This window comes from Carettochelys insculpta, chromosome 2 (assembly GCF_033958435.1).
Source record: "Carettochelys insculpta isolate YL-2023 chromosome 2, ASM3395843v1, whole genome shotgun sequence".
Taxonomy (NCBI): Eukaryota; Metazoa; Chordata; order Testudines; family Carettochelyidae; genus Carettochelys; species Carettochelys insculpta.
Window position 1 is genome coordinate 268,658,554 of NC_134138.1, and position 23,795 is coordinate 268,682,348.

Consider the following 23,795-nt stretch of genomic DNA (forward strand, 5'->3'; position numbering starts at 1 on the left):
ATCTCAAATAGCCAAATTACTGTAAGGTAAGTAACTTTTTATTGTTGTGGCTAAATGTCCTTTTTACTGTATTTCTAAGCATTTCACATGTTCTTATGTTAATGGTATTGTGTTACAGGTATTATTTGGTGCCAGGTGCTGGAAGGAAAGCTGGATGAAGCAGAGCACCAGCTGGAATTCTTAAAGGAAGTTCAACAGTCCATTGGGAAATCTGCGGTTAGATTTAGCAATGCAAATGTTTACTTTATTTTTGTTCTTAATTTCTATACATGTTCCAGGATCAAGATGAGAAAAATGTTCCAGAATCAAGGACCACAATCAGAAAACACTACTGCCCACCTCCTTTCATTTATTCAGGGTTGTTAGCTCTAGCACAATGTTTGCTATTGCTTTTATATCACCTGGGGAAAGAGGCATTTTTTTAAACAGGCAGACTCTGAAATTTAAGACTTTATAAGTCAAAATCAGTATCTGTATTTATCTGGAAATCAATTAGCAGCCAATTCACACCCTGTAAAACAAGTGTAATGTGCATCCAGTAGGGAAGGCTTCTTAACAAGTGGACCACCTTCTACTCTATCTGTAGTTACTGAATGGTTCTAAGCTGCAACGCCATCTATGGTTCAGTCATGCAAGATGCTGAGTACTCCAGCCCCAGTGCAGCACAGTATTTAAAACACATGCTGCTCTCATAATTTAGTTGTTTTTCAGTCTTTTTATACTTATTTGCATGAATGTAAATAACTATACCATACAGAGTCCTAAAGTCCAACATCTAGACAAGAGATGGAATAGTCATCCCCCAACGCGCCCCCCCAAAAAAAACAAAACCAATATTTTGATGTAAGCAGATGTAAGTTGCCTAAAACTTCAGATGATCACTGTTTCCACTGAAATCCACTGAAGCTTTGTGCACTTATCCAAAGATAGCACTTGTCCTGATTTTGTAAAATATGCATTTTTTTCTTTTTGCAGATTCTAGTTTATCTTCAGGCAGTTATTGCTTCAAGAAAAAATAAGAATGAACAAGTTGCAACTGCACTTCTGAATGAAGCTGCAGAACTTCATTTTTCTGCTTTGCATGGCCTTCCTCTGAGCATGGAATACTATGAAAAGCTAAATCCGATGTTCTTGATTGAAATTGTGAAGGAATATTTAGTCTTCTGTCCCAAACAGGTGGGAGATATTTAAATTAAACATTTGATACTCATTCATCTGTTTATATTTAACTTTGATGTTGTAATTTTGAAATCTAGATATTTAATCTCTCCTGAATGTGTGTTCATAATGTTCATTGATTTGATGAGGCCATATGTGTAGAAATGGAGGAGAGACTAGAAACCAATATATTTTCATTTTGAAATGATACACTGTATACTACACTTCTGAAGACTATGTAGTAAGGACAATCTAATTCTTAATTTTTCATAGCCTAGGTCACCTGGCCAAATTGTATCTCCCCTTCTCAAACAAGCGGCTATAATTTTGAATCCAGTGGTTAAAGCTGCTCCTGCTGTACTAGAGCCTCTTTATTTAATGTCACAAGTTAAATATTTATCAGGTAAGGCAAGACCATGTTGTCATATCCAAAGAAAAATAAAAATGTACACGTTAAGAGTTTATTAGGCTTAAGACTCATTAACAACTAAAACACATTCTGAAAATATGGATTAAAATGACTTTAGTGCCTTTTGATGTATGTTGTAACCATATTGGTCCCAGGACATTTGAGAGAAAAGATGGGTGAGGTAACAGCTTTTATTAGCCCAACTTCTGTTGGTCAGCGAGACAAGCTTTTGAGCTTACTTAGGCCTCTCCTTCAAGTCTGGGACAATCCCACCATCAGAAGTTGGTTCAACAAAAGGTATTACCTCTCCTTCCATGTTGTTTAGAATCATTTAGGGTGCGTCTACACTAGCCGGCTACTTTGAAGTAGCTGGCACAACGTCGAAATAGCACGCGTCGTGTCTACATGTGCCGTGTGCTATTTCGACGTTGAAATCGATTTTAGGTGGTGAGACATTAAAATCGCTATTCCCATCTTCAGATAGGAATAGCGCCCTACTTCGACATTCAGCATCAAAGTAGGGCATGCGTAGACGATCCGCATCTCGCTACTTTGAAATAGCGGGGTCCTCCATGGCGGCCATCAGCTGAGGGGTTGAGAGACGCTCTGTCCAGCCCCTGCAGGGCTCTATGGTCACCACATGCAGCAGCCCTTAGCCCAGGGCTTCTGGCGGCTGCTGCTGCAGTTGGGGGTCCATGCTGTGTGCACAGGGTCTGCAACTGGTTGTTGGCTCTGTGGATCTCATGCTGTACAGGGCAAGTGTGTCTGGCAGGGGCCCTTTAAGGGAGTGGCTTGGGGCTTTGCTGGCCCCTTATTTCGACGGGGAGTGCTTGTGTGTGTGGACGCCCCACATTTGGATGTTCCCCATTTCTACTTGGACATGGAACGTCAACGGCACCAGCTCTGGAGCAAATGTAGATGATACACGTCGAAGTAGCCTATTTCGATGTCCTTACTTCGAAATAGGCTACTTCGACATAGTGTGCTAGTGTAGACGTAGCCTTAATGTATTATGGTTCTTTGTGTCCTTCCATTTGCCCAATAAAAATTCCATTGCACCACAAAATTTGAAACATAGGTGGATTTTGACACATGCTTATGCACATGGCAGCTATCAAGGGTAGATGTAGTAAACTGTTTAGGAAATTGTCATAAATTGGTCTTTAATAATGAAACTTAAAGAGAAGAAAATATGTTGATGGGGAATATGTTCATAATTGAGATTAAACCAGCCATGACTACTCTCAAAAGTGTGGGGTAAGGGAGAGAATGCTAGGATTTGATGAAAATACTACTCCTGTTGCATTTCCAACTAAATATTCTCTTAGGCTTAAGTGCATAGGTCTAGTCTCCAGAGATTGTAATGAAAGAGGAGAAAATATAAACAACTGCCGAAGGTTATGTAAAATATTTGTAACATTTAATGTCTGCATTGAATGATGTGGGCATCTATAGGAGCCATTACTAGCCTTGCCAGAACTACAACATCCTTTAATTAAATTATCTGGTAAATATCCCTTTGATTAAATTTATTCCAAAGCAGTAGAGCTTTTCCTTGAAGAACTGGAGACCTACTTCCATTGTTGAAGTCAAAGTTGAGACACCACCATGTAATCATGATGATGAGATATCTTTATTTCGTATTATATAGCTTGAAATGAGTTTTTGAACCTTCATGTTGTCTCTGAGACTCAATACACTTTATACATTTCAATATACTCAATCCATTCCTCCAAAGTATGGGGCTTTAAACTAGGTTTGATGGGGGCAGGGGAGCCAAGCCTGCAGGTAAGTGGAGAGCATGGATACCTGGGAGATGAACTTGAAATGGGAGGGAGTAAGGGCTACACTGGGAGAGTAAAAAGAGGGCCAGGGCAAAACTGGGAGGCAAAACCAAATCAATGTCTGAGATGCCTATATACAAATGCAAGAAGTAAGGGAAATAAACAAGAAGAATTGGAAGTACTAATACATGAATACAACTATGATATCGTTGGCATCACAGAAACTTGGTGGGATAATACTCACGATTGGAATGTTGGTATTGAAGGGTACAGCCTGCTTAGGAAGGACAGACAGGGAAAGAAGGGAGCCGGTGTTGCCTTGTATATTAAAAATGTACACACTTGGACAGAGGTGGAGATGGACATAGGAGATGGACGGGTTGAAAGTCTCTGAGTTAGACTCAGAGGAGTTAAAAAAAAAGGATGAGGTCCTAATAGGCATCTACTACAGGCCCCCTAGCCAGGTGGAAGAGGTGGATGAGGCTTTCTTTAAACAGCTAACAAAATCATCCAGGGCCCAGAATTTGGTGGTGATGGGGGACTTCAACTATCCAGGTATATGTTGGGAAACTAATACAGCAGGGGACAGACTGTCCAATAAATTCTTGGATTGCGTTGCAGACAACTTTTTATTCCAAAAGGTTGAAAAAGCTACTGGGGGGAAGCTGTTCTAGATTTAATTTTAACAAATAGGGAGGAAATTATTGAGAATTTGAAAGTGGAAGGATGCTTGGGTGAAAGTGATCATGAAATCATAGAGTTCACAATTCTAAGGAAGGGTAGAAGGGAAAACAGTACAATAGAGATAATGGATTTCAGGAAGGCAGATTTTGGTAAACTCAGACAGCTGGTAGGTAAGGTCCCATGGGAAGCTAAACTGAGGGGAAAAACGGCTGAGGAGAGTTGGCAGTTTTTCAAAGGGACATTATTAAGGGCCCAAAAGCAAGCTATCCCGCTGCGTAGGAAAGATAGAAAACATGGCAAAAGACTGCCTTGGCTTAACCAGGAGATCTTGCATGATCTCAAACTAAAAAAGGAATCGTATAAGAAATGGAAACTATGACAAATTACAAAGGATGAATATAGGCAAAAAAACACGAGCATGCAGGAGTAAGATTAGAAAGGCTAAGGCATAAAATGAGCTCAAGCTAGCTACAAGCATAAAGGGAAACAAGAAGGCTTTTTACAAATACATTGGTAACAAGAGGAAGACCAAGGAGAGGGTAGGGGCGTTGGTCAGTGACGAGGGAGAAACAGTAACAGGGAATTTGGAAATGGCAGAGATGTTTAATGATTTCTTTGTTTCGGTCTTCACTGAGAAATCTGAAGGAATGCCTGACATAGAGAATGCTAGTGAAAAAGGGGTAGGCTTAGAAGCTGAAATAAGAAAAGAACAAATTAAAATTTACTTAGAAAAATTAGATGTCTGCAAATCACCAGGGCCTGATGAAATGCATCCTAGAATCCTCAAGGAGCTGATAGAAGAGGTATCTGAGCCTTTAACAATCATTTTTGGAAAATTGTGGGAGACGGGAGAGATTCCAGAAGACTGGAAAAGGGCAAATATAGTACCCATTATAAAAAGGGGAACAAGAATAACCCGGGAAACTACAGGCCAGTCAGCTTAACTTCTGTGCCAGGAAAGATAATGGAGCAGGTCATTAAAGAAATCATCTGCAAGCAATTGGAAGGTGGTAAGGTGATAGGGAACAGCCAGCATGGTTTTGTTAAAAACAGATCATGTCAAACCAATCTAATAGCTTTCTTTAATAGAATAACGAGCCTTGTGGATAAGGGAGAAGCGGTGGATGTGATATACCTAGACTTCAGTAAAGCATTTGACATGGTCTCACATAATATATTTATCAATAAACTACTCAAATACAACTTAGATGGGGCTACTATAAGGTGGGTGAACAACTGGCTGGATAACCGTACCCAGAGAGTAGTTATTAATGGCTTTCAATCCTGCTGGAAAAGTATAACTAGTGGGGTTCCGCAGGGGTCTGTTTTAGGACTGGTTCTGTTCAATATCTTCATTAACAATTTAGATATTGACATAGAAAGTACACTTATTAAGTTTGCAGATGATACCAAGCTGGGAGGGGTTGCAACTTCTTTGGAGGATAGGGTCATAATTCAAAAGGATCTGGATAAACTGGAGAAATGGGCTGAGGTAAACGGGATGAAGTTTAATAAGGACAAATGCAAAGTGCTCCACTTAGCAAGGAACAATCAGTGTCACACATACAGAATGGGAGAGGACGGCCTAGGAATGAGTACAGCAGAAAGGAATCTAGGGGTTATAGTGGACCACAAGCTAAATATGAGTCAACAGTGTGATGCTGTTGCAAAAAAAGCAAACATGATTCTAGGATGCATTAACAGGTGTGTTGTGAACAAGACATGAGAAGTCATTCTCCCGCTCTACTCTGCGCTGGTTAGGCCTCAGCTGGAGTATTGTGTCCAGTTCTGGGCACCGCAGTTCAGGAAGGATGTGGAGAAATTGGAGGGGGTCCAGAGGAGAGCAACAAAAATGATCAAAGGTCTAGAGAACATGACCTATGAAGAAAGGCTGAAAGAATTGGGCTTGTTTAGTTTGGAAAAGAGAAGATTGAGGGGGGACATGATAGCAGTTTTCAGGTATCTAAAAGGGTGTCATAAGGCAGAGGGAGGGAACTTGTTCTTCCTTGCCTCTGAGGATAGAACAAGAGGCAATGGACTTAAATTGCAGCAGGGGAGGTTCAGGTTGGACATTAGGAAAAAGGTCCTAACTGTCAGGGTGATCAAACACTGAAATGAATTGCCAAGGGAGGTGGTAGAATCTCCATAACTGGAGCTATTTAAGAAGAGGTTAGATAGATGGCTTTCAGGGATGGTCTAGAAAGTGCTTGGTCCTGCCATGAGGGCAGGGGGCTGGACTTGATGGCCTCTCGAGGTCCCTTCCAGTCCTACTCTTCTATGATTCTGTGATTCTATGGGGCTTATATTTGTGTAGGCAATAGTTCTGCTCTCAAGCAATTTATTACCATTAATGCAGTTGACACGAAAAACACTATAGTGATGAATGTTTTGAAGTAAAAATAATAATAATGTAGATGCATGAGGCAAACTTTATAACAATGCCAAGACATCAGGTGAGAACTATTTTTTTGGTTCTCTACTACAGGTTGAACCTCTCTCATCTGGCACCCTCGGGACCTGACTGGTGCCAGACGAGAGAATTTGCTGGACAACAGGAGGTCAAAATTTTCTAGCCAATTACCAATACTTCCACTGCTTACTGGGCTTTTAGAAGATATTTAGGGGTAAATTACAGCTAAATAACAAAACAGAACACTGAGAGCCAGGACTGGTGGCTGTAAACAAATTTTATGGGACCACAGGAAACTTGGCCACACCTGTGATAAGTGGTTGTCCACATACCTAAAATTATGCTGGATTAGGGACTTTTCTGGATTAGAGCGGTTCTGCACTCTATTTCCACACTTCTCATTTGGGGGGTAAAAAAAGGTTGCTGCTTCTCTTCTTTAGCTTCCCTCACAATTTTAGTTGCTGGGAGAGAAGTACAATAATGTTCTGGTAATTCAGAATATGTTTTCCCTGCATCACACATCAGGGCTTCTGTGGTTAGTGCTCCATTAACTGCCGGAGACCCAAGCAGAGTAAATGACTTTTCCTCAGATCTGCAAAGTTAGAATTACATGTAAGACTATAAAGAATATCACAAAGCTAATGAATGTAGTTGATGAACTGGCACTGTGGACATGTTCTGTATGCCATCTTTCCTTTATTTTACATTCTCATTCTTAAAGATAAATGCTTCAGAGATTAAAGGTTCTGTTTTTTTTCTGTTATGAGATACTGACAGCATCATGACACATATCAGACATTATGCAGTGTATTCACATTGCTTACTTAAGATAGCTCTTAAGAAAAGCAGTTCAAAAACAAAAGAAAATTGTCAGCTGTTTTTCAGGTGAGTTGGAAAACGCACAGGGTATTCTGCAACGTTGTCTAGATTTGGACCCGACGTCAGTAGATGTCCATCTTCTAATGGCACAGATCTATCTATCTCAAGGAAATTTCAAAGAGTGTTCTCATTCATTGGAGTTGGGGGTCAGTCATAATTTTCAGGTAAGAGCAAGTACAAAATAATTTTACTGGCAGTACAGGTTCTACCTCCCTTGTCTGGAAGCCTCAGGACCTGACTGGTCTGGGATGAGGGAATTTGCCAGGTGAAGGGAGATGCCCTGCTCTGGCCACCTGGTCTGCTGCCAGCTCCTCTTTTGTCCCCCAAGCCCAACTTCAGCCCCAAGGTCCCCTTACCTCCTACCTGAACCTCGGACCCTACAGGGCCAACACCTACCTGCACACATAGGGCTACTGGCTGCAGAGATCAGTTGAGCCCCAGCCAGCTTGCCAGACATGGCCCAGGCCCCATAGGCACCTGCTCCTGACATGGCCATGGCCAAGGCCACATGGTGCCAGCTCAGTTTTGACTGGGCTGCCAGCCTGGCCCTCCAGGCTGGCAGCCGGTTTTGGCATGGGCTGGGCTTTTGGGCTCTGGCCCCACGGAGATCAGCACAGCCCCAGACCTGTGGGTGTCTGGTGCAGCCCCAGCCAGGCCCAGCACAGCCCCAGCTCCTCAGGCACTGGGTGCAGCCTTGGCCCTGTGGAGGCTGGCTCTGGCTGGCTGTGCCTCTGGCCAGGGACAAAAGCCCTGCTGGGTTCCCCTGGCCAAGGCAACCAGGCTCTCCATACTGAATTCCCACCCCAGCATCTCTGGTCCAGTAACATCCATGGTCCTTCTGGACAACGGATGTTGCTGGATGAGAGAACTCCTGTTTTGGGAGTTTCAGCCTGTGTCTGTTCACAGTATACGCTTGTGAGTTAATTCCTTATCTGTTGTACTAAACATTTTCCTCTTAAGAAATACTCTTAAGTAACTTAACAATACACAGATGTTAAAATGCAGATACACTGATACCAGCTTCAGCAGTGGCATACAACACCATGCTCCGTTTGCTTACCTTTGTATGGTAGTGCTCTCAGAAGAGCAGTACTCTCCAACCAGTGATCTTTCATGACTGTCTCCTTATCACCATATCAAATGTATGAGAGGAGCTTTAGGAAAAGGAGTGGGGGCGGGGGGGAATGGCTAGGCCACACTCTCAGAAAACCATCATCCTGCATAGTCTGTCAAGCTCTCATATGGAACCTGCAAGGAAAACACAAACGAGGAAGACCTCGGACAATGTGGAGAAGGTCTATTGAGATTGAAAGACAACAACTGGGGTACTTCTGGAGTCAGCTGGAAGTTTTGTCTCAAGACAGAGTGCAGTGGAGGAGACTTGTAGATGACCTATGTACTACTCAGAGTAAAAGGGTTTAAGTCTAAGTAAGTCATAGGAAAAGGTGTGGGCTAATGTCCCATGGGTGGTAACTTTTCTTCTCCCTGTCTGTAGTGACAGATGCCTCCCTAACAACAAAAGTTACATTTATAATTTTGAGATACTTTCTTAATTTTATTTTGAAGTGAACATTCCTGAGTTGAGAGCAATTTATATCAGAAGGACATAATATTTAGGGTTTCAAGTCAAAGTGGTTTCAGTGCACTTGACAGTTCCACAGTAATGGTTCCACTACAACCAGCAACTGAGAATAGAATTTGAGTACTTGCATAAGTAATCACTGCAGGATCAGGCTCTGGTTGAAAAGTAACTGAATTTTTGCCATGATCACACAACCTGTACATACTACTTTTATCAGGTTCGTGATTATCCACTGTATCACTTCATCAAGGCCAAAGCACTGAATAAAGTCGGAGATTATCCAGAAGCAATTAAAATTTTAAAAATGATCATCAGTTTACCTTATATGAAGAAATGTGAGAATAAAAGAACCCTTAACACCAGTATAACAACCAATGAACAGGTGTCCATATATTTGGAACTTGCAGAAGCTCTTCGACTCAATGGAGAACTGGTAAGAAATTAAATATAAACATAAACATAAATATAAATATAAACTATATTTTCACTAAGGCGACTATCATGAACAAGCATTTAATTAAAAAGTCAGAAAGCTATTCTGATTAGGCAAATCTGGAGTAATAAAACTCAGTAAGGAAAACTAACCTGGCCATACACAGAACATAACAAGAATGTTTGTAATCTAGATCAGTTGCTAAAATGTCTCTTGAAAGATGTTGTGGAATCCATTAGACAGATACGAAATTTTACAACAGCAAATTGACTAACAGGAGTTCTTTCTGTGTCCAGTCTATGTTGGACTTCGTAAGAAAAGGATAAATTTAGAAGGAGGTACAGCATTGATCTTCTTGTGCTTCCTTGAGCAGTTTTGAGGGAGCAGTCACACAGGAACTATACTTGCCTTACACAGCAAAAGAGTATTATTTTTTCAGATTATATGGATTTTGAACCCAACAGAACAGTTGTAAATTCTCTTCAAAGAAGTTCTTTTGGTGTATTGTCCATTTGTTACAGCATGTGTTGTATATATTTTGTATGATGTGACTATATTCTGTAAATTCTAGGAACTGTAGAAGTTAGTTCAAGTATCTCATTAAACTCATAAATTTATTAAGCTATGGCAATTACTCCATTCTTTAGCAAGACTTTGAATGTAATTCTCAGTGTCACTGGGGGGATAGTTGATATTCACTTGATCTATTATCCACAATATATTATGTTGATATATGTAATAATATTGTCCTCTGTACTACCTATGCGCTATCTGATGGCAATTAATCTGAAACTATATGTTTATACAGAATATACCAACATTTTAGTAGTTTCTCCTAACATACTCGGTGAAATTAATGGGAGTTTTGCCATTGACTGCAATGGGGCCGGAATTCTGCCCATATGGACTGTAGTGCTTCATACCTGCTAAGTACTTCACTACATAGAACACACAGGCTGGGTCTACACTTGCCCCCAACTTCAAAGGAGTCGTGGTAATCAGGGCCATGGGAGATTACTAATGAAGTACTGCAATGCATATACAGCTCTTCATTAGGCTAATTTTCCCCCACGGCAACTTCAAAACGTCAAACTTTGAAGTGCTGGCATGTGTGTAGCTGCGGGCACTTTGACGTGCCCGCACTACTTCAAAGTCCCTTTATTCAAAATTTTGAGGAGTATTCACCACATCACTTCATCAATAATCTCCCGTGGCCCTGATTACCATGCCCCTTCGAAGTTGGGAGCAAGTGTAGACAAGCCCACAGTGTAAAAATAACAAGAGGTTTTTATATTGGCAAACACATTTTCTATATGGATCTTATAATTAATAGCTGAGAAGCTGAAGTGCTGAACATTCCATCTCTTGCCTTTTAAAATATATATTATTCATGAGAAAGTTTGCCATTAGTGTTGGGACTGGTTAATTGTAATAAAGCATCTCTAAACAACAGGGTATTAGGTTGAATTTTTTCTGTAAAAATACTTTCAAATTTCTGTCTGCTATTCAAAGATAGATAGCACAAATTGTCTTGAATATTTACATGGTTTACAAAGGGGATAACTACTGCTTATATGTCATAAATTTAAAAATACAATCTATGACAAACATTCAAGCTACTTAGTTATAGAGCTGCTGATGAAAGCCTAACCTTTATCAGTAGTTCTCTTTGTTGCTCAAGAAAATGCTTTTATTCAAGTATTACTTTCATTCAAATGCCAGATATAACACGGTCAGACTTTAGAGTGTCACACTATACTTTATGGCTACGTCTATACTAGAAATGTGTCTACAGATAGTAACAGAGAGTAAGCTGTGCTAGTCTATACACTATCAAAACAAAAAGCAGTCAAGTAGCACTTTAAAGACTAGCAAAATAGTTTATTAGGTGAGCTTTCCTGGGACAGACCCACTTCTTCAGACCACAGCCAGACCAGAACAGACTCAATATTTAAGATACAGAGAGCCAAAAACAGTAAGCAAGGAGAACAAATCAGAAAAAGATAATCAAGGTGAGCAAATCAGAGAGTGGAGGGGTGGGGGGGAAGATCAAGAATTAGATTGAGCCAAGTATGCAGACAAGCCCCTATAGTGACTCAGAAAGTTCCCATCACGATTTAAACCATGTGTTAATGTGCCCAATTTGAATATTCAATATTTGAATATATTTGAATATAAATCAAATATTGAATATTCAAATTGGGCACATTAACACATGGTTTAAATCGTGATGGGAACTTTCTGAGTCACTATAGGGGCTTGTCTGCATACTTGGCTCAATCTAATTCTTGACCTTCCCCCCCACCCCTCCACTCTCTGATTTGCTCACCTTGATTATCTTTTTCTGATTTGTCCTCCTTGCTTACTGTTTTTGGCTCTCTGTATCTTAAATATTGAGACTGTTCTGGTCTGGCTGTGGTCTGAAGAAGTGGGTCTGTCCCAGGAAAGCTCACCTGATAAACTATTTTGCTAGTCTTTAAAGTGCTACTTGACTGCTTTTTGTGTCTACAGATGTTACGGCAGAAGAGATGTTCCAATAAAACTTCTGTTGACACTCTCTCATTCAGAACTTGCTCAGCTGGCAAACTCCATAATCCAGCATGATTTTATTTAGCTGGACGATCGCTTATCATGCATGTCGTCAAGTTTCCTATAGTCCCATAAAGTTTGTTTACAGCCACCAGTCCTGTCTCTCAGTGTTCTGTGCTGTTATTTCACTGCAGTTTACCCCAAATGTCTTCTAATAGCCCAGTAAGCAGTAGAAGTGTTGGTAATGTGCTTAAAAATATTGACCTCCTGTCATCCGGCTAATTCTTTCATCCAGCACCAGTCAGGTCCTGAGGGTTCTGAATGAGAGAGATTCAACCTGTAGTGCCTAGAGACATCAGTGATAGACCAGAATCCCACTGTAGTAAGCAGTGTACAACATAAGTACAATGAACCCCCTGAGAAGCAGATAGGGGAGACACAAGAGAAGAAAACAATGAGACCAAACTAGTTAGCATGAAAAGAAAAGCAATGACCACAGGGTTTGCAATATTAGGACTGGGGGTTAAAATGAACCTCCAGGTTAATATGAAATGATAATGGATTTGGCAAACCCCCTGCTGTAAAATGAAATAAATTTTGCTAACCTTTTTGATGGTAATAGTGTAATTTAGTTACAGGTTTATTTCTTTGTCAATATTTCCAGCATGAAGCTACTAAAATAATGCAGGATGCCATTAATGAATTTAGTGAAACTCCAGAGAAAATCCGCATCACTGTTGCTAATGTAGATTTGGCTCTCAGTAAAGGGGAAGTGGATATAGCACTAAGCATGCTGAGAAATATCACCCCATGCCAGCCATATTATACTGAGGTTAAAGAAAAGATGGCTCAGATATATCTTCAGATACGGAAGGATAAGAGACTATACATTGGATGTTATTGGTAATGTTCTTTAAGATTATTTCTGTTAAAATGTTTGCAATTTCAATTTTTTTTCAAAGAGATAATAGCTTTAGATATAGAAAAAATGCTGGCAACATAGAGCAAAATGAATTTCAGAGCCCCAATGCAGTTCAGAAACCCCAGGGCAGGAAAACCATCCACTATGGCCTGTACATCTCTTAGGGTTACAGTCTTCCTCAGGAGAGGCTGACCGATTGCAATTGCTACCTGGACCACTGTGGCCCCCACTGTAGAGTTGCCCATCCCAAACTGATTTGCCACTAACCAGTAACTGTCAGGCATTGCCAACTTCCACAGAGCGATTGCCACTCATTTCTGAACCTTTAAAGCCAGCCTCATTCTTGTGTTCCTGCACTTCAGGGCGGGAGCCAGCAAATCACAAAGTTCCATAAAAGTGAACTTGCGGAAATTCTACACCCACTGCTGGTCATCCCAGTACTTCAGAACGATGTGGTCCCACCAGTGTGTGCTGGTTTCATGAGTCCAAAACCACCACTCCACTGTTAGCAGTGCGTCCTGGGCAGCCAGCATTTCTAGCAGTTCTTGGACTGCGGTTGAACAATTTCCCCTTCAAAATCTTCACCCTCAACCATCATCTCAGCCCACTCCCACTCAGTCAAAAGAAAAAGTGCATGGCATTCTAAGAAGTTGCCATAATGGTCTGTGCAATTACTTGACGCATTCGAAGATCCATGCTTGTGTTACCATTGTTCCACAGAAAATGGCATGTTCATTTTTGCGCAGTTAGTGGGTGCTTTGCATTCTCAGAGAGTACTTTGCATTCCAAGATAGTGACATCAAACACCCACAAGCAACTGTGGCAGTTTTTTTCCCCCACAACTCAGTGATACAAACCCTCAGAATGCAACAGAGCTAAGGCACTGTGGGATAGGTGCCCACAATGCATTGCTTATGCAGTCAAACTTGGATAAGGCAATGGAGAGGGGGTAAGTCAACACAGAGAAATGGTAGGTCAAATTTCCAGAATGTTTGTGGACAATTAAATGAGTTTATGAGATTGAGGTTAAAAAAATTAATTTATTAAAATTTTATTTTATTTTGTGTTGACGTAGCCTTAGTAACAAAAACATCAACATTTGCTGTGTACTATGCTCCTGTCCTTGCAAATACCTATGAACCTGCCACAACAGTGGTGCAATGATGAGAGAATTTGACAAAGACCACTTGGTAGATACAGCTGTGGAGAAGTTGCCTTTTTCTATTGGTTATTTTGTGTGAATGTGAAGAGGGGCTAGAATCAGAATGTGGTAGTGGAAAATTGTTAAAAATTGTATTTTTTAAATCAAAGCCTGCAAACTTTTTGGCCCTTTCCATCCCAATTCTCTGTTTGTTTGCTGCATCAGTGTATTGCATCTTGTCTTCATTCCAATTGTGCAAGCATTTTGTGGTGGTGGTGTTGATATCATTGGAGATACTCTGACTTATGCAGGCTGAAGGTGTGCCTCTCTTTTTTAAATGACAGAACTGCCTTTCTTCTCATGAGGGTTCAAAATATTTCAATATTTGTTTCTTCTTGTTAATGGATTCTAAAGGTTGTTCTTACTTTTTTATAGTGAGCTGTGTGAACATTTGCCAAGTCCTCATACTAGCCTTCTCTTGGGAGACGCCTATATGAATATTCAAGAGGTTAGCATAAAAATGTTTAATATATTTGTAGTAAATTCAAACACAAATGCTTTTAAAAAGCTCAATTTATTCCTAGCTGGAAATACTACACATAGGCTGTGTCTAGACTAGCCCCGAACTTCGAAGGAGGTAATTAGGGTGTTTGGAGATTAGTAATGAAATGCTGCAGTGCATATGCAGCACTTTGTTAGGCTAAATCTCCCCCCATGGCAACTTCGAAGCGTGAAACTTTGAAGTGCCAGCTTGCGTGTAGCCACAGGTCAGCCGCGGGTAGTTCAGAGTGCCTGCGCTCCTTCAAAGTCCCTTTACTCCTCTAAAGTTTCACACTTCGAAGTTGCTGCAAGGGAGATTTAGCCTAATGAAGTGCTGCATATGCACTGCAGCACTTCATTAGTAATCTTCAAACACCCTAATTACCATGCCCCCTTCAAAATTGGGGGATAGTTTAGAAGCAGCCATAGAAATAACTCTCACTTCTGTGACTTTTAGCCAGAGAAAGCTCTGGAAGTATACGAAGCAGCTCGGAGAAAGAATCCTTTAGATGCAGCACTAGCCAGAAAAATTGGACAAGCATATGTGAAAATTCATCAGTATAGCAAGGTATTGAACATAAAGGATTTATTTTATTCATTGGGAATTTTAAATCGTAAGAACAAAGGTAAATAATAAAATTGAATAGATGGCAGAAGTTATTAATGAGTATTTCATTTTGATCTATTCTGTATTTGGGATGTTATAGTGACATTTTAAAATTTCCTTGTAGGCTGTTAATTATTATGAAGTTGCTCTAAAAATGAGTAAGCAGGTCTTTTTGTGTCATGATCTTGCTGAACTCCTCCTCAAACTCAAGATGTTTAACAAGGCAGAAAGTATTCTGAATCAAGCTATGCACCACGACTCTGGTAACATTGCCCCTTTTCTATTCAAATATGCTTTGCGAATCATTTACAATTTATATATCATTACTTTCTTCATGAATAATTATTCAAGTTAATTATATTTCTAGATTAAGTATACTTCCACAAGCTTTCAATAAGTTGCTTTCTCTCAGGCTATGGTTAGTAGCACAAAAACATTTCATTCTTTTCTCCAAAAATCAGTTCTTGTTTTTGATATCCAGAAAAATGTCAGACTAGAAAGATAACGTGTTACAATTTTAATCTTTCAGTTAATGACTTGCCTTCCATGACGAATGATGTCAAGAGCCTGATTTTATTAGCAAAGGTTTACAAACACAGTAAAAAAGAAGTGATGGGAACTTTAAACAAGGTAATTGATGTGCTTATACAAGCCATATACAAGGCTAGAGAGCTTCCCTAATCATTTTTCAGTAGAAATAACTTCAGTTCTTCTTTGAGTAGATGAATCTGTGTATCCCACTTATATGTGTGTGTGCCCAATGTGTTAAAGCCACAGAATTTTGCCTAGCACAGGTGTTGGCTGCATGCGGCTCTTTAAAGAGCGACTTGCATCTCCGAGCGCTGCTGCCACTTAAAAACAAAACTAAATTCAGTTGCCTGCCATTAAACCAACTGAATTTAGTTAGTTAGTTAGTTATTTTAAGCAGCAGGAGCCTTTGGGTCCTCTGAGCCCTGGAGAAGAAAGCTGCATCAGAGGAGGGAGCCCCAGAAGTGAAAGCTAGCAGGACAGGGAGCCCTGGAGGAGAAAGCTGGCAGGGCAGGAAGCCACCCACACTGCAAGTGGGGGAAGTCTAAGCCTGCAGGAGAGCTGGGGGGGAAGGGCCGCTGAGCCTGCCCCTGCCAGAGCCAGGCAGCCCTGTAGAGAAGGAGGAGGCAGGGGGAGCAGTGGGGTAGGGAGAAAGGCAGCTGCCATGAATGAGCAGCAGCATCTGAGGCAGGTTAATCCTGGGGATGCAGAGTCAGGTTTGGGGCTCAGAGGGATTAAACCTGGGGGTGTGAGAGGGCTGTTGTGGCTGAGAGGGGCTAAGCCTGGGATGGGGGTAAAGCTTGGGGGTAGAGGGCATTGCGGGGGATGCTTCCTACCCCCTCATACCTTGGCTCATGAAGCCCCACACCGAGCAGCTGGACCCGAGCCAGGAATTGTTTAATGCCTGGCTCAACCAGGCCAGGATGCAAGCCAAGTGTGCCTTTGGCTGCCTGCAGTCATGCTTCAGATGCCTCCTCTCCCGCCTGAACTTGGGGGAGCAGAATGTCCCCCCAAATTGTGGCAGTGTTCTGTGGAGAGGAAGTGGGAGGCCTTCCTGCCAGAATGAGGGATGGACACCATCTGCCGCTACAAACAGCTGGGAGCAGCTCTGGTCCACCAAGCCCATAAGGACGGGCTACTAATCCAGGATGCCCTAAGGGAGAGCTTCTCCCAAGGACCCCAAGGACCCTCCCCAGAGCACCCCTGGCAAGGGCTTCAGGCCCGCAGCCCTACATCATGACCACCATAACCCCTCCCCTTTCTCCCTTCACCTCTTCCCAATCCCTTCCCAATAAAAAAGGATGTGGGGGTGGTGAACCCAGAACTTTTTTATTTGAACATAGAAAAACATGTAAAATAAATGTTGTCACCAAAAACTACTTACAGTTTTCAATAAAATTCAAATATATGCAGTGCAGGGGGGAGTTAGGATGGGATGGGGGGCATCAGAACTTAGATGATGGGGGCTTGGGATGGGGGTTCATCAGTCCAAGGAATGGGTGGCGGACCAGCACAGCATTGACCTTGGGATCCCTTCCTGCTATGGATTTGGGGTCCCCATCAGGGCAGAGTTAGGGCCAGGAGCATGGGGAGGTACAGAAATGGTGGGACTGCACTGTGGTATGGGTCAGGCAGGCGGACAATGAGGGTCTGGGGAGCTGGGGGGGCAGCCCTGACCATCATCCGCTAGAGCAGGTCCAGGATGACCTGCTGGATAGCTGGTGGGGATGCAGGGACAGAGGCAGCGGGGGGAGCAAGGGTGGCAGCTGCAAGGGGCTGGGCCAACAGATCCCACCAGATGCCAGTGGCAGTGTCAAAGTGGGACAGCAGTTGGGCCCAGGCCCAGGCCCAGGCCCACCACTCCATGAGGTCCATCTCCTCCAGAGGGTAGCAGTGTGGGGCCTGTGGTTCTCCTTTTCTAGCCAGCAATGGCTCCTCCAGTTGCAAGCCTGCCCTCTTGCCAGTGGAGGGGTGCTGGCTCACTTTGGTGCCACCTTGGGGCTGGCTGGCCCTGGTGGTGAAGTGGTGCTGGCTCGGCCCTTGCTCAGTGCAGGTGCAGCTGTAAGGAAGACAAGGAGAGGAGATGGTGAGTCATTCATGCAATGCAGTCCCAAAGGCCCTGTTCTCCTCCATGAGAGCAACCAACACTCCCTGGACCAATGGGCAGGGATGTCCTAGGAGCAGTGGCATGTCTGGCCTGCACAGTGGGCCCTGCTGCATGGGGACTGTGCAGAGCCTCCAAGACCCGGCTGACTGCTGTGGGTCACTCACCGCCACTCGGCGGGCTAGTGGACAAGAGGAGTATCTGGCCACAGAGGGGTCCCTGCATGGGTGGCAGGGGAGTCAGGCACAGCCTCGGAGCCTTCTCACATGTGCAGCTTGCAGCACTGTCCTTGGGAGTGGGTGCTGCCTGTTCCTGTGGGCATGCCCATGTGCCAGGAGCTGCACTCCTCAGATCTGGGTGGGATATGCTGCCTTGGAACATGGTTCCACGTGCCAGGATCACTGAGCAAGATCCCACTCAAGCAAGCCTGGCAAGACATGCAGCACAACCCCTCTGCACCCACCCCCCACACCCTGGGGTGTGTGACACATGGGATACTTATTGGATGGTCTCTCAAACAGGTCTGGGGATGCCACGCACTTGGCCTAGCTATAGGGGCCCAAGACCAGGGCAATAATGAAGGTGCTCTCACTGGCCTCCAACCCAATGTTCACCTCTGGCTCTGGCTCCGGATGGGTCTCAGGGTGCTACTCCTCCTCCTCCTCTAGTTTTGTCTGTAGAGGAGGGAGGTTCTCCTCAGCAGAGTCCACAGGCCTGGGTAGAGGGGAGGTGTTGTTGCCCCTCAGGAGGTGGTGGAGCTCTGTGTGATAGGGGCAGACGGTGGGTCCTGCCCCGACCTCCGGCTGGCATCTTGGGCCCGGACGTACCCTTCTGGAGTGCTTTTACTTTGTCCTGCACCTTCTCCATTGTGAGGTGGGGTGACCCCGTGACACCAGGGCCATGGCCAGCCAGGCATAAGCAGGAGCCTTACATCTCTTTGCAGAGGGGTCAACAGGCTGAGGATGTCCTTGACCTTGGGCATGGTCCATTAGGGGGCCCAGCATTTTATGCCCATGTGTGGCTCCTGTGACCCCTCCAGCTGCTCCCTAAAGGTTCCCAGGGGCTTGCGTGCTGGCTGGCTCACTGCCATATAGCTTGGCTCAGCAGGAAGGAATGGCTGTGAAGCGTGGAGCAGACAGCGTGCTGCTGGGCTGCGTCCCCACTCTCAGCTTTCTGCCACGAGGTTTCCAGAGCTCCCTGCAGTTTTAAGAATGGCCAGAGGCAGGGAGAATAGAGCTGTGATTGCTATGGACACAGTGATCCCTCAGGCGATCTGGCTGGTGCCATGGAGTACTTCTATGTTGATAGAAGGCCCCCTGGAGTGTCCCCACTGGCTTTGTGTTGACAGATTCTGTTGGGAGAGGTGTTCTGCCTCCCGGGGGAACAGCACAATGCTGTCGACAGAAGTGCCGTGTTCCATTGATTTACTGTTGACAGAATGCCTTGGGAATGTGGATGCTCCATGAGTTTTGTTGAGAAAAACTCTCTGGTGTTTTCTAGAGGTATGTGAGTTGCAATCTTTGATGGCAGAGCCTCCTGAAACATAATTTTTTAAAGGCTAAGTGACCATTTAGTCACACCTAAGTTTTTGTCTAAAGTGGTGTCTTAATTTCACCTCAACCAGGCAGTTCTGTCCTAAGTTACAATCAGTCCTGAAGGAGGAGCATTGCTGAATGTCTGGTTCTGCCTTGTCTTTTACCTGAGCAGGACTAAATCCTATTGTATTTCACCTTATCTGTTTGCATTTCATGCAGACCAGGTGAAGGGACAAGTAGTCTCTTCACAGATGGTCTCCACGTGGATCACTTTCTGCATCAAAACTGCATCTAAAATAGTGTGAACAATGATCCGTCAAAGGGTGCATGCTAACTCTTCAAGGGCACAGGCCACACTGACAGTATTTTAAGCGACATCTCAGGATTGGACATTTGATGGACTATCACTTAGTTATCTGTGCATATGTTTACCAGGTATTATGCCATTACTGTGGCACCTAGAGCAGATGTGAATTGTAGTAGAGCAGTTCTGCAGTCCTTGTTTAAGTAGACTCTTGGCTCCATCTCCTGTTTGTGAGACACCTAAGTGGAGTACATGGCTGAATCTACTCAAAGAAAAAGCAATGGTTATTTGCCAGAACTGTAGTTCTTCAACAAATGATGCAGACGTGCATTCCACAACACAGTCTCCAAGATGTCTGCATAAGAGTCCATACTCTTGAAATTCAGTACAAAGCAACTGGCAGGGCTGGGGCTTATCATGTCATATAGCCAAGAGAAGGGCTGTGGCTACAAAGCACAAGCTCTGCCTTCCTACAGGCACTGCTAGGCAAAATTCTCTAGCTCTAGTGTGCTGGGTACACATACATCTACGTGGAATACATATCTGCATCACACATCTGAGAACCACAGTTATAATAAAACCATTTATTTTCAGACTAGGGTTGTTGGGGTTTTTTCAGAGGTGTGGGACATTTGCAACTTCCATTCACTTTATCCAGAGTTATGTATCTCAAATAATTCACTATGCACTTCAGTAAATATGGAATAGTGCTAAGGGTCTTGCATATATTTATTAACTCCTTTTTTTGAATCTTGACCTTACTAGTATTTATGCTCTAATTCATTCCAGTTCATATGGATTCCACCATTAAAACTGAGATAGGAAGGAAATTGTAATTTTATTGTCACAGGCTAGAAAGGATGGAAATCATTCCCCTTGACTATTCTGCCAGCTCTTAAGCAACATCGGATAATGGAACAAAGTCTCTGCTGGTGTAACACAAACAGAATTTGTCCCAATATTTCCACCATTATCAGCCCCATAACAAAATCTTTTCCCATAACCTTATTTCTATATATAATTCCCTCTGTCTGTTTTCTTTAGGTGGTTTTATTATAATGCTGTGTGCTTATAATACTTTAAAAAGTTATTCTGAATTATTATGCAGTGTCATGAGCACCTTGCCATGGTTAGTAGGTCTAAAATTATGGAGATGCTCCACTTATTCAGTGAATCCACCATAAAGAATCATTGTCTCAGTTCTGACTAAATTATACATTATGTCAAAGAAAAATGTATTCATCAAAGCATTTGATAAAACTCACCCCTGTGCTGAGGGTTAGCAGAGGCATATCCACCACTTAGATCCCACTGATCTTGTGATGCTTTTCTAAACAAGGATAAATTTTATTTCTGGAGAATATTCACCTATTACATGGTAACAGATTCAATGCACCAAGCCATTGCCAACAGTATTTAATTGTAGCACCAAAAATGAAAGGCTATAAGAAAGTAGAAATTTAACCAACTAGCCTAAAATCCAATATTTCAAAAATTTAAGATAGCCTAATTGCCTCAAAAGAAAGTAACTTCAGAGAATGAAATGGGAATTGGATTTATAATGTAACAAAAAGCTTTTTGAAATATCTTAAGTAATTTAGCAAGTATAAAGTTTAGACCTCCTACTGCCCAAAAAAATTACAAAAAACTTTTAAAATAACTACATTTTTTATTGTTTGAGCTATAATCTTTCTTCATATATTTGTTTATTCTACAAGGCCTTTGACATCCAGTTGAGAATACTGAAGCGTATTCCTCTGGAACAACCTGAACTGATCCCTTCTCAGAAGCAGTTGACTTCACTGATTTGTGTACAGTTTGCTGAGCAATACCTAAGTGAGAAAGACTATGTACAAGCTGTGAAGTGGTATAAAAATGCACTGTCTTATGTCCAGACAGATAGTAAAGTAAGCATTGTCTTTAAATAGTCACTATTTATTCAAAAATACTTTAAGTGCACATTAAGTTGGAAAAAATAGATATGTTAGCCACTTTGTTGTTTATGGGGTGTATTTGAATATTTTAAATGTAAGTACTAAGAGGGAATCCTTAACCTTGCATTTCAGCAGAACAGCAGCCAAAAATGCATGCAAGGAGGAAATATTGGTCCAGGTTCTCATGAGCACTTCTTAACTTATTTATTATATAAAATTAATCATTACAAAAATGTATCCTGTGTATAATACCAAAAAAAATGCAGTAGTCAAAGAAATTAAATACCAACTCTCACCTCCAGGTGGAAAAATCCTTTTCTATGATATATTATTCTGAAGCACATATTTTTATTAGCAACAAAGAAGGCGTCCAACCATATAAGGGTTACATGTGCAAAATGCCCTTTACATTTTTGAAGATTAGATTCTTAGCTCCACTAAGTAGTACTATATAGCCTTGCAAATTGATGGGGAATCCCATCTGCACAGGCACATTAGCAAAGTCCATTGGAATTTTGCCAAGTTAGAAGCCTATGTTCCCTTTCTGCAAGAAGCGGGCAGCAATGAGCACAAATTTGGGATGCTGTACGCTCTAAACCAGTGGTGCCCAATAAGATTTTCACAATCACCACAGACCCACCCCCCAGCAGAGCCAGGCAGCAGCCAGTCACGCCCCCAACATAACCAGGTACCACCCCACATGCACACTGCAAGCAACTCACCAGAGCCGCCGCAACTGGGGAACCACCAGGCCCTGTGGCTGGACACCATGCCACCTCCACAGCTGGAGACTGTGCTGGGTCCATGGCTGGAAACTGCACAGGCCCTGAGGCTGTAGACCATACTGGGCCTTGTGGCAGGAGACCACTCCGAACCCATGGTTGGCACTGCAGCTGGAGCAGCACCAGCTACGCCAAACTGGAGCTGCTCCTGCCACTGCCACCACACACTTTTCCCACAAAGTGGTGGGGGGCATGTGTGGAGCAGGCAGAGAGCAGGAGGAAAGCATTCTATTCACCACACTGTGGTGTCCAGTTCACCACATGTGGTGAACAGGAGGCATATTCATAGAATCATAGAATTCTAGGGCTGGAAGGGACCTCAGGTGGTCATTTAGTCCAGTCCCCTGCCTAAAGCAGGATCAACCCCATCTAAATCATCCCAGCCATGACTATGTCAAGCCAGGACTTAAAAGCCTGTAGGGATGGAGATCCCACCACCTCTTTTGGAAATGCATTCCAGTCCTTCACCACCCTCCTGGTGAAATAGTTTTTCCTAATATCCAGCCTACACCTCTCCTTCTGTATCTTCAGACCATTACTCATTCTTCTATCTTCTGTCACCATTGAGAACAGTCTCTCTCCATCCTCTTTAGAGCCCCCTTTCAGAAAGTTGAAGACCGCTATCAAATCACCCCTCAGACTTCTCTTCTGCAAACTAAATAAACCCAAATCTCTCAGCCTTCCCTCATGGGTCACGTGCTCCAGAACCCTAATCATTTTCATTGCCCTCTGCTGAACCCTCTCCAGTGTATCCACATCCTTTCTGTAATGGGGGCCCCAGAACTGGACGCAGTGCTCCAGATGAGGCCTCACCAGAGCCAAGTAGAGGGGAATAATAACTTCTCTCGATCTGCTGGAAATGTTCTCTTAATGCACCCCAATATGCCATTATCCTTCTTGGCTACAAAGGCACACTGTTGACTCATATCCAGCCTCTCATCCACTGCAATCCCCAAGTCCTTTTCTGCTGCACTGCTACTTAGCCAGTTGGTCCCCAGCCTGTAACCGTGCTTGGGATTCTTCCATCCCAAGTGCATCTGCACTTGTCCTTGTTGAACTTAATCAAGTTTATTTTGGCCCAATCCTCCAATTTGTCTAGGTCACTCTGGACTCTATCCTTACCCGCCAACATATCTACCTGACCCCCTATCTTAGTGACATCTGCAAATTTGCTGAGGGTGCAATCCATCCCCTCATCCAGGTCATTAATAAAGATGTTGAACAGTACTGGCCCTAGAACTGATCCTTGGGCACTCCACTTGAAACCAACTGCCAACCAGACACTGAGCCATTGACCACTATCCATTAGGCCCATCTGTCAAGCCTGTTTTCTGTCCATTTTACAGTCCCTGAATCCAATCCATATGGATTCTTATGGGCAAGAATATTGTGGGAGACTGTATCTAAAGCTTTGCTAAATTCAAGGTATATCACATCTATTGACTTCCCCATGTCCACAGAGCCAGTTTCATCATCATAGAAGCTAATCAGATTGGTCAGGCACGACTTGCCCTTATCACTTTCTCCTCT

At 42.9% G+C, this 23,795-nt stretch overlaps 1 protein-coding gene across 1 annotated transcript in view; it reads left to right on the forward strand.

Moving 5' to 3' along the window:
- Positions 1-23,795, forward strand: part of TTC21A (tetratricopeptide repeat domain 21A) — a gene marked incomplete at its 5' end in the record, with an annotated part of 76,416 nt that overhangs the window by 31,404 nt on the left and 21,217 nt on the right. Inside the window, 11 exons of the mRNA XM_074985141.1 lie at positions 119-216; positions 976-1,176; positions 1,432-1,561; positions 7,331-7,488; positions 9,124-9,339; positions 12,533-12,771; positions 14,367-14,439; positions 14,929-15,039; positions 15,203-15,341; positions 15,608-15,708; positions 21,268-21,456. Of these exons, the coding sequence (XP_074841242.1) occupies positions 119-216; positions 976-1,176; positions 1,432-1,561; positions 7,331-7,488; positions 9,124-9,339; positions 12,533-12,771; positions 14,367-14,439; positions 14,929-15,039; positions 15,203-15,341; positions 15,608-15,708; positions 21,268-21,456 (1,655 nt within the window). The remainder of the gene's footprint in view (positions 1-118; positions 217-975; positions 1,177-1,431; positions 1,562-7,330; positions 7,489-9,123; positions 9,340-12,532; positions 12,772-14,366; positions 14,440-14,928; positions 15,040-15,202; positions 15,342-15,607; positions 15,709-21,267; positions 21,457-23,795) is intronic.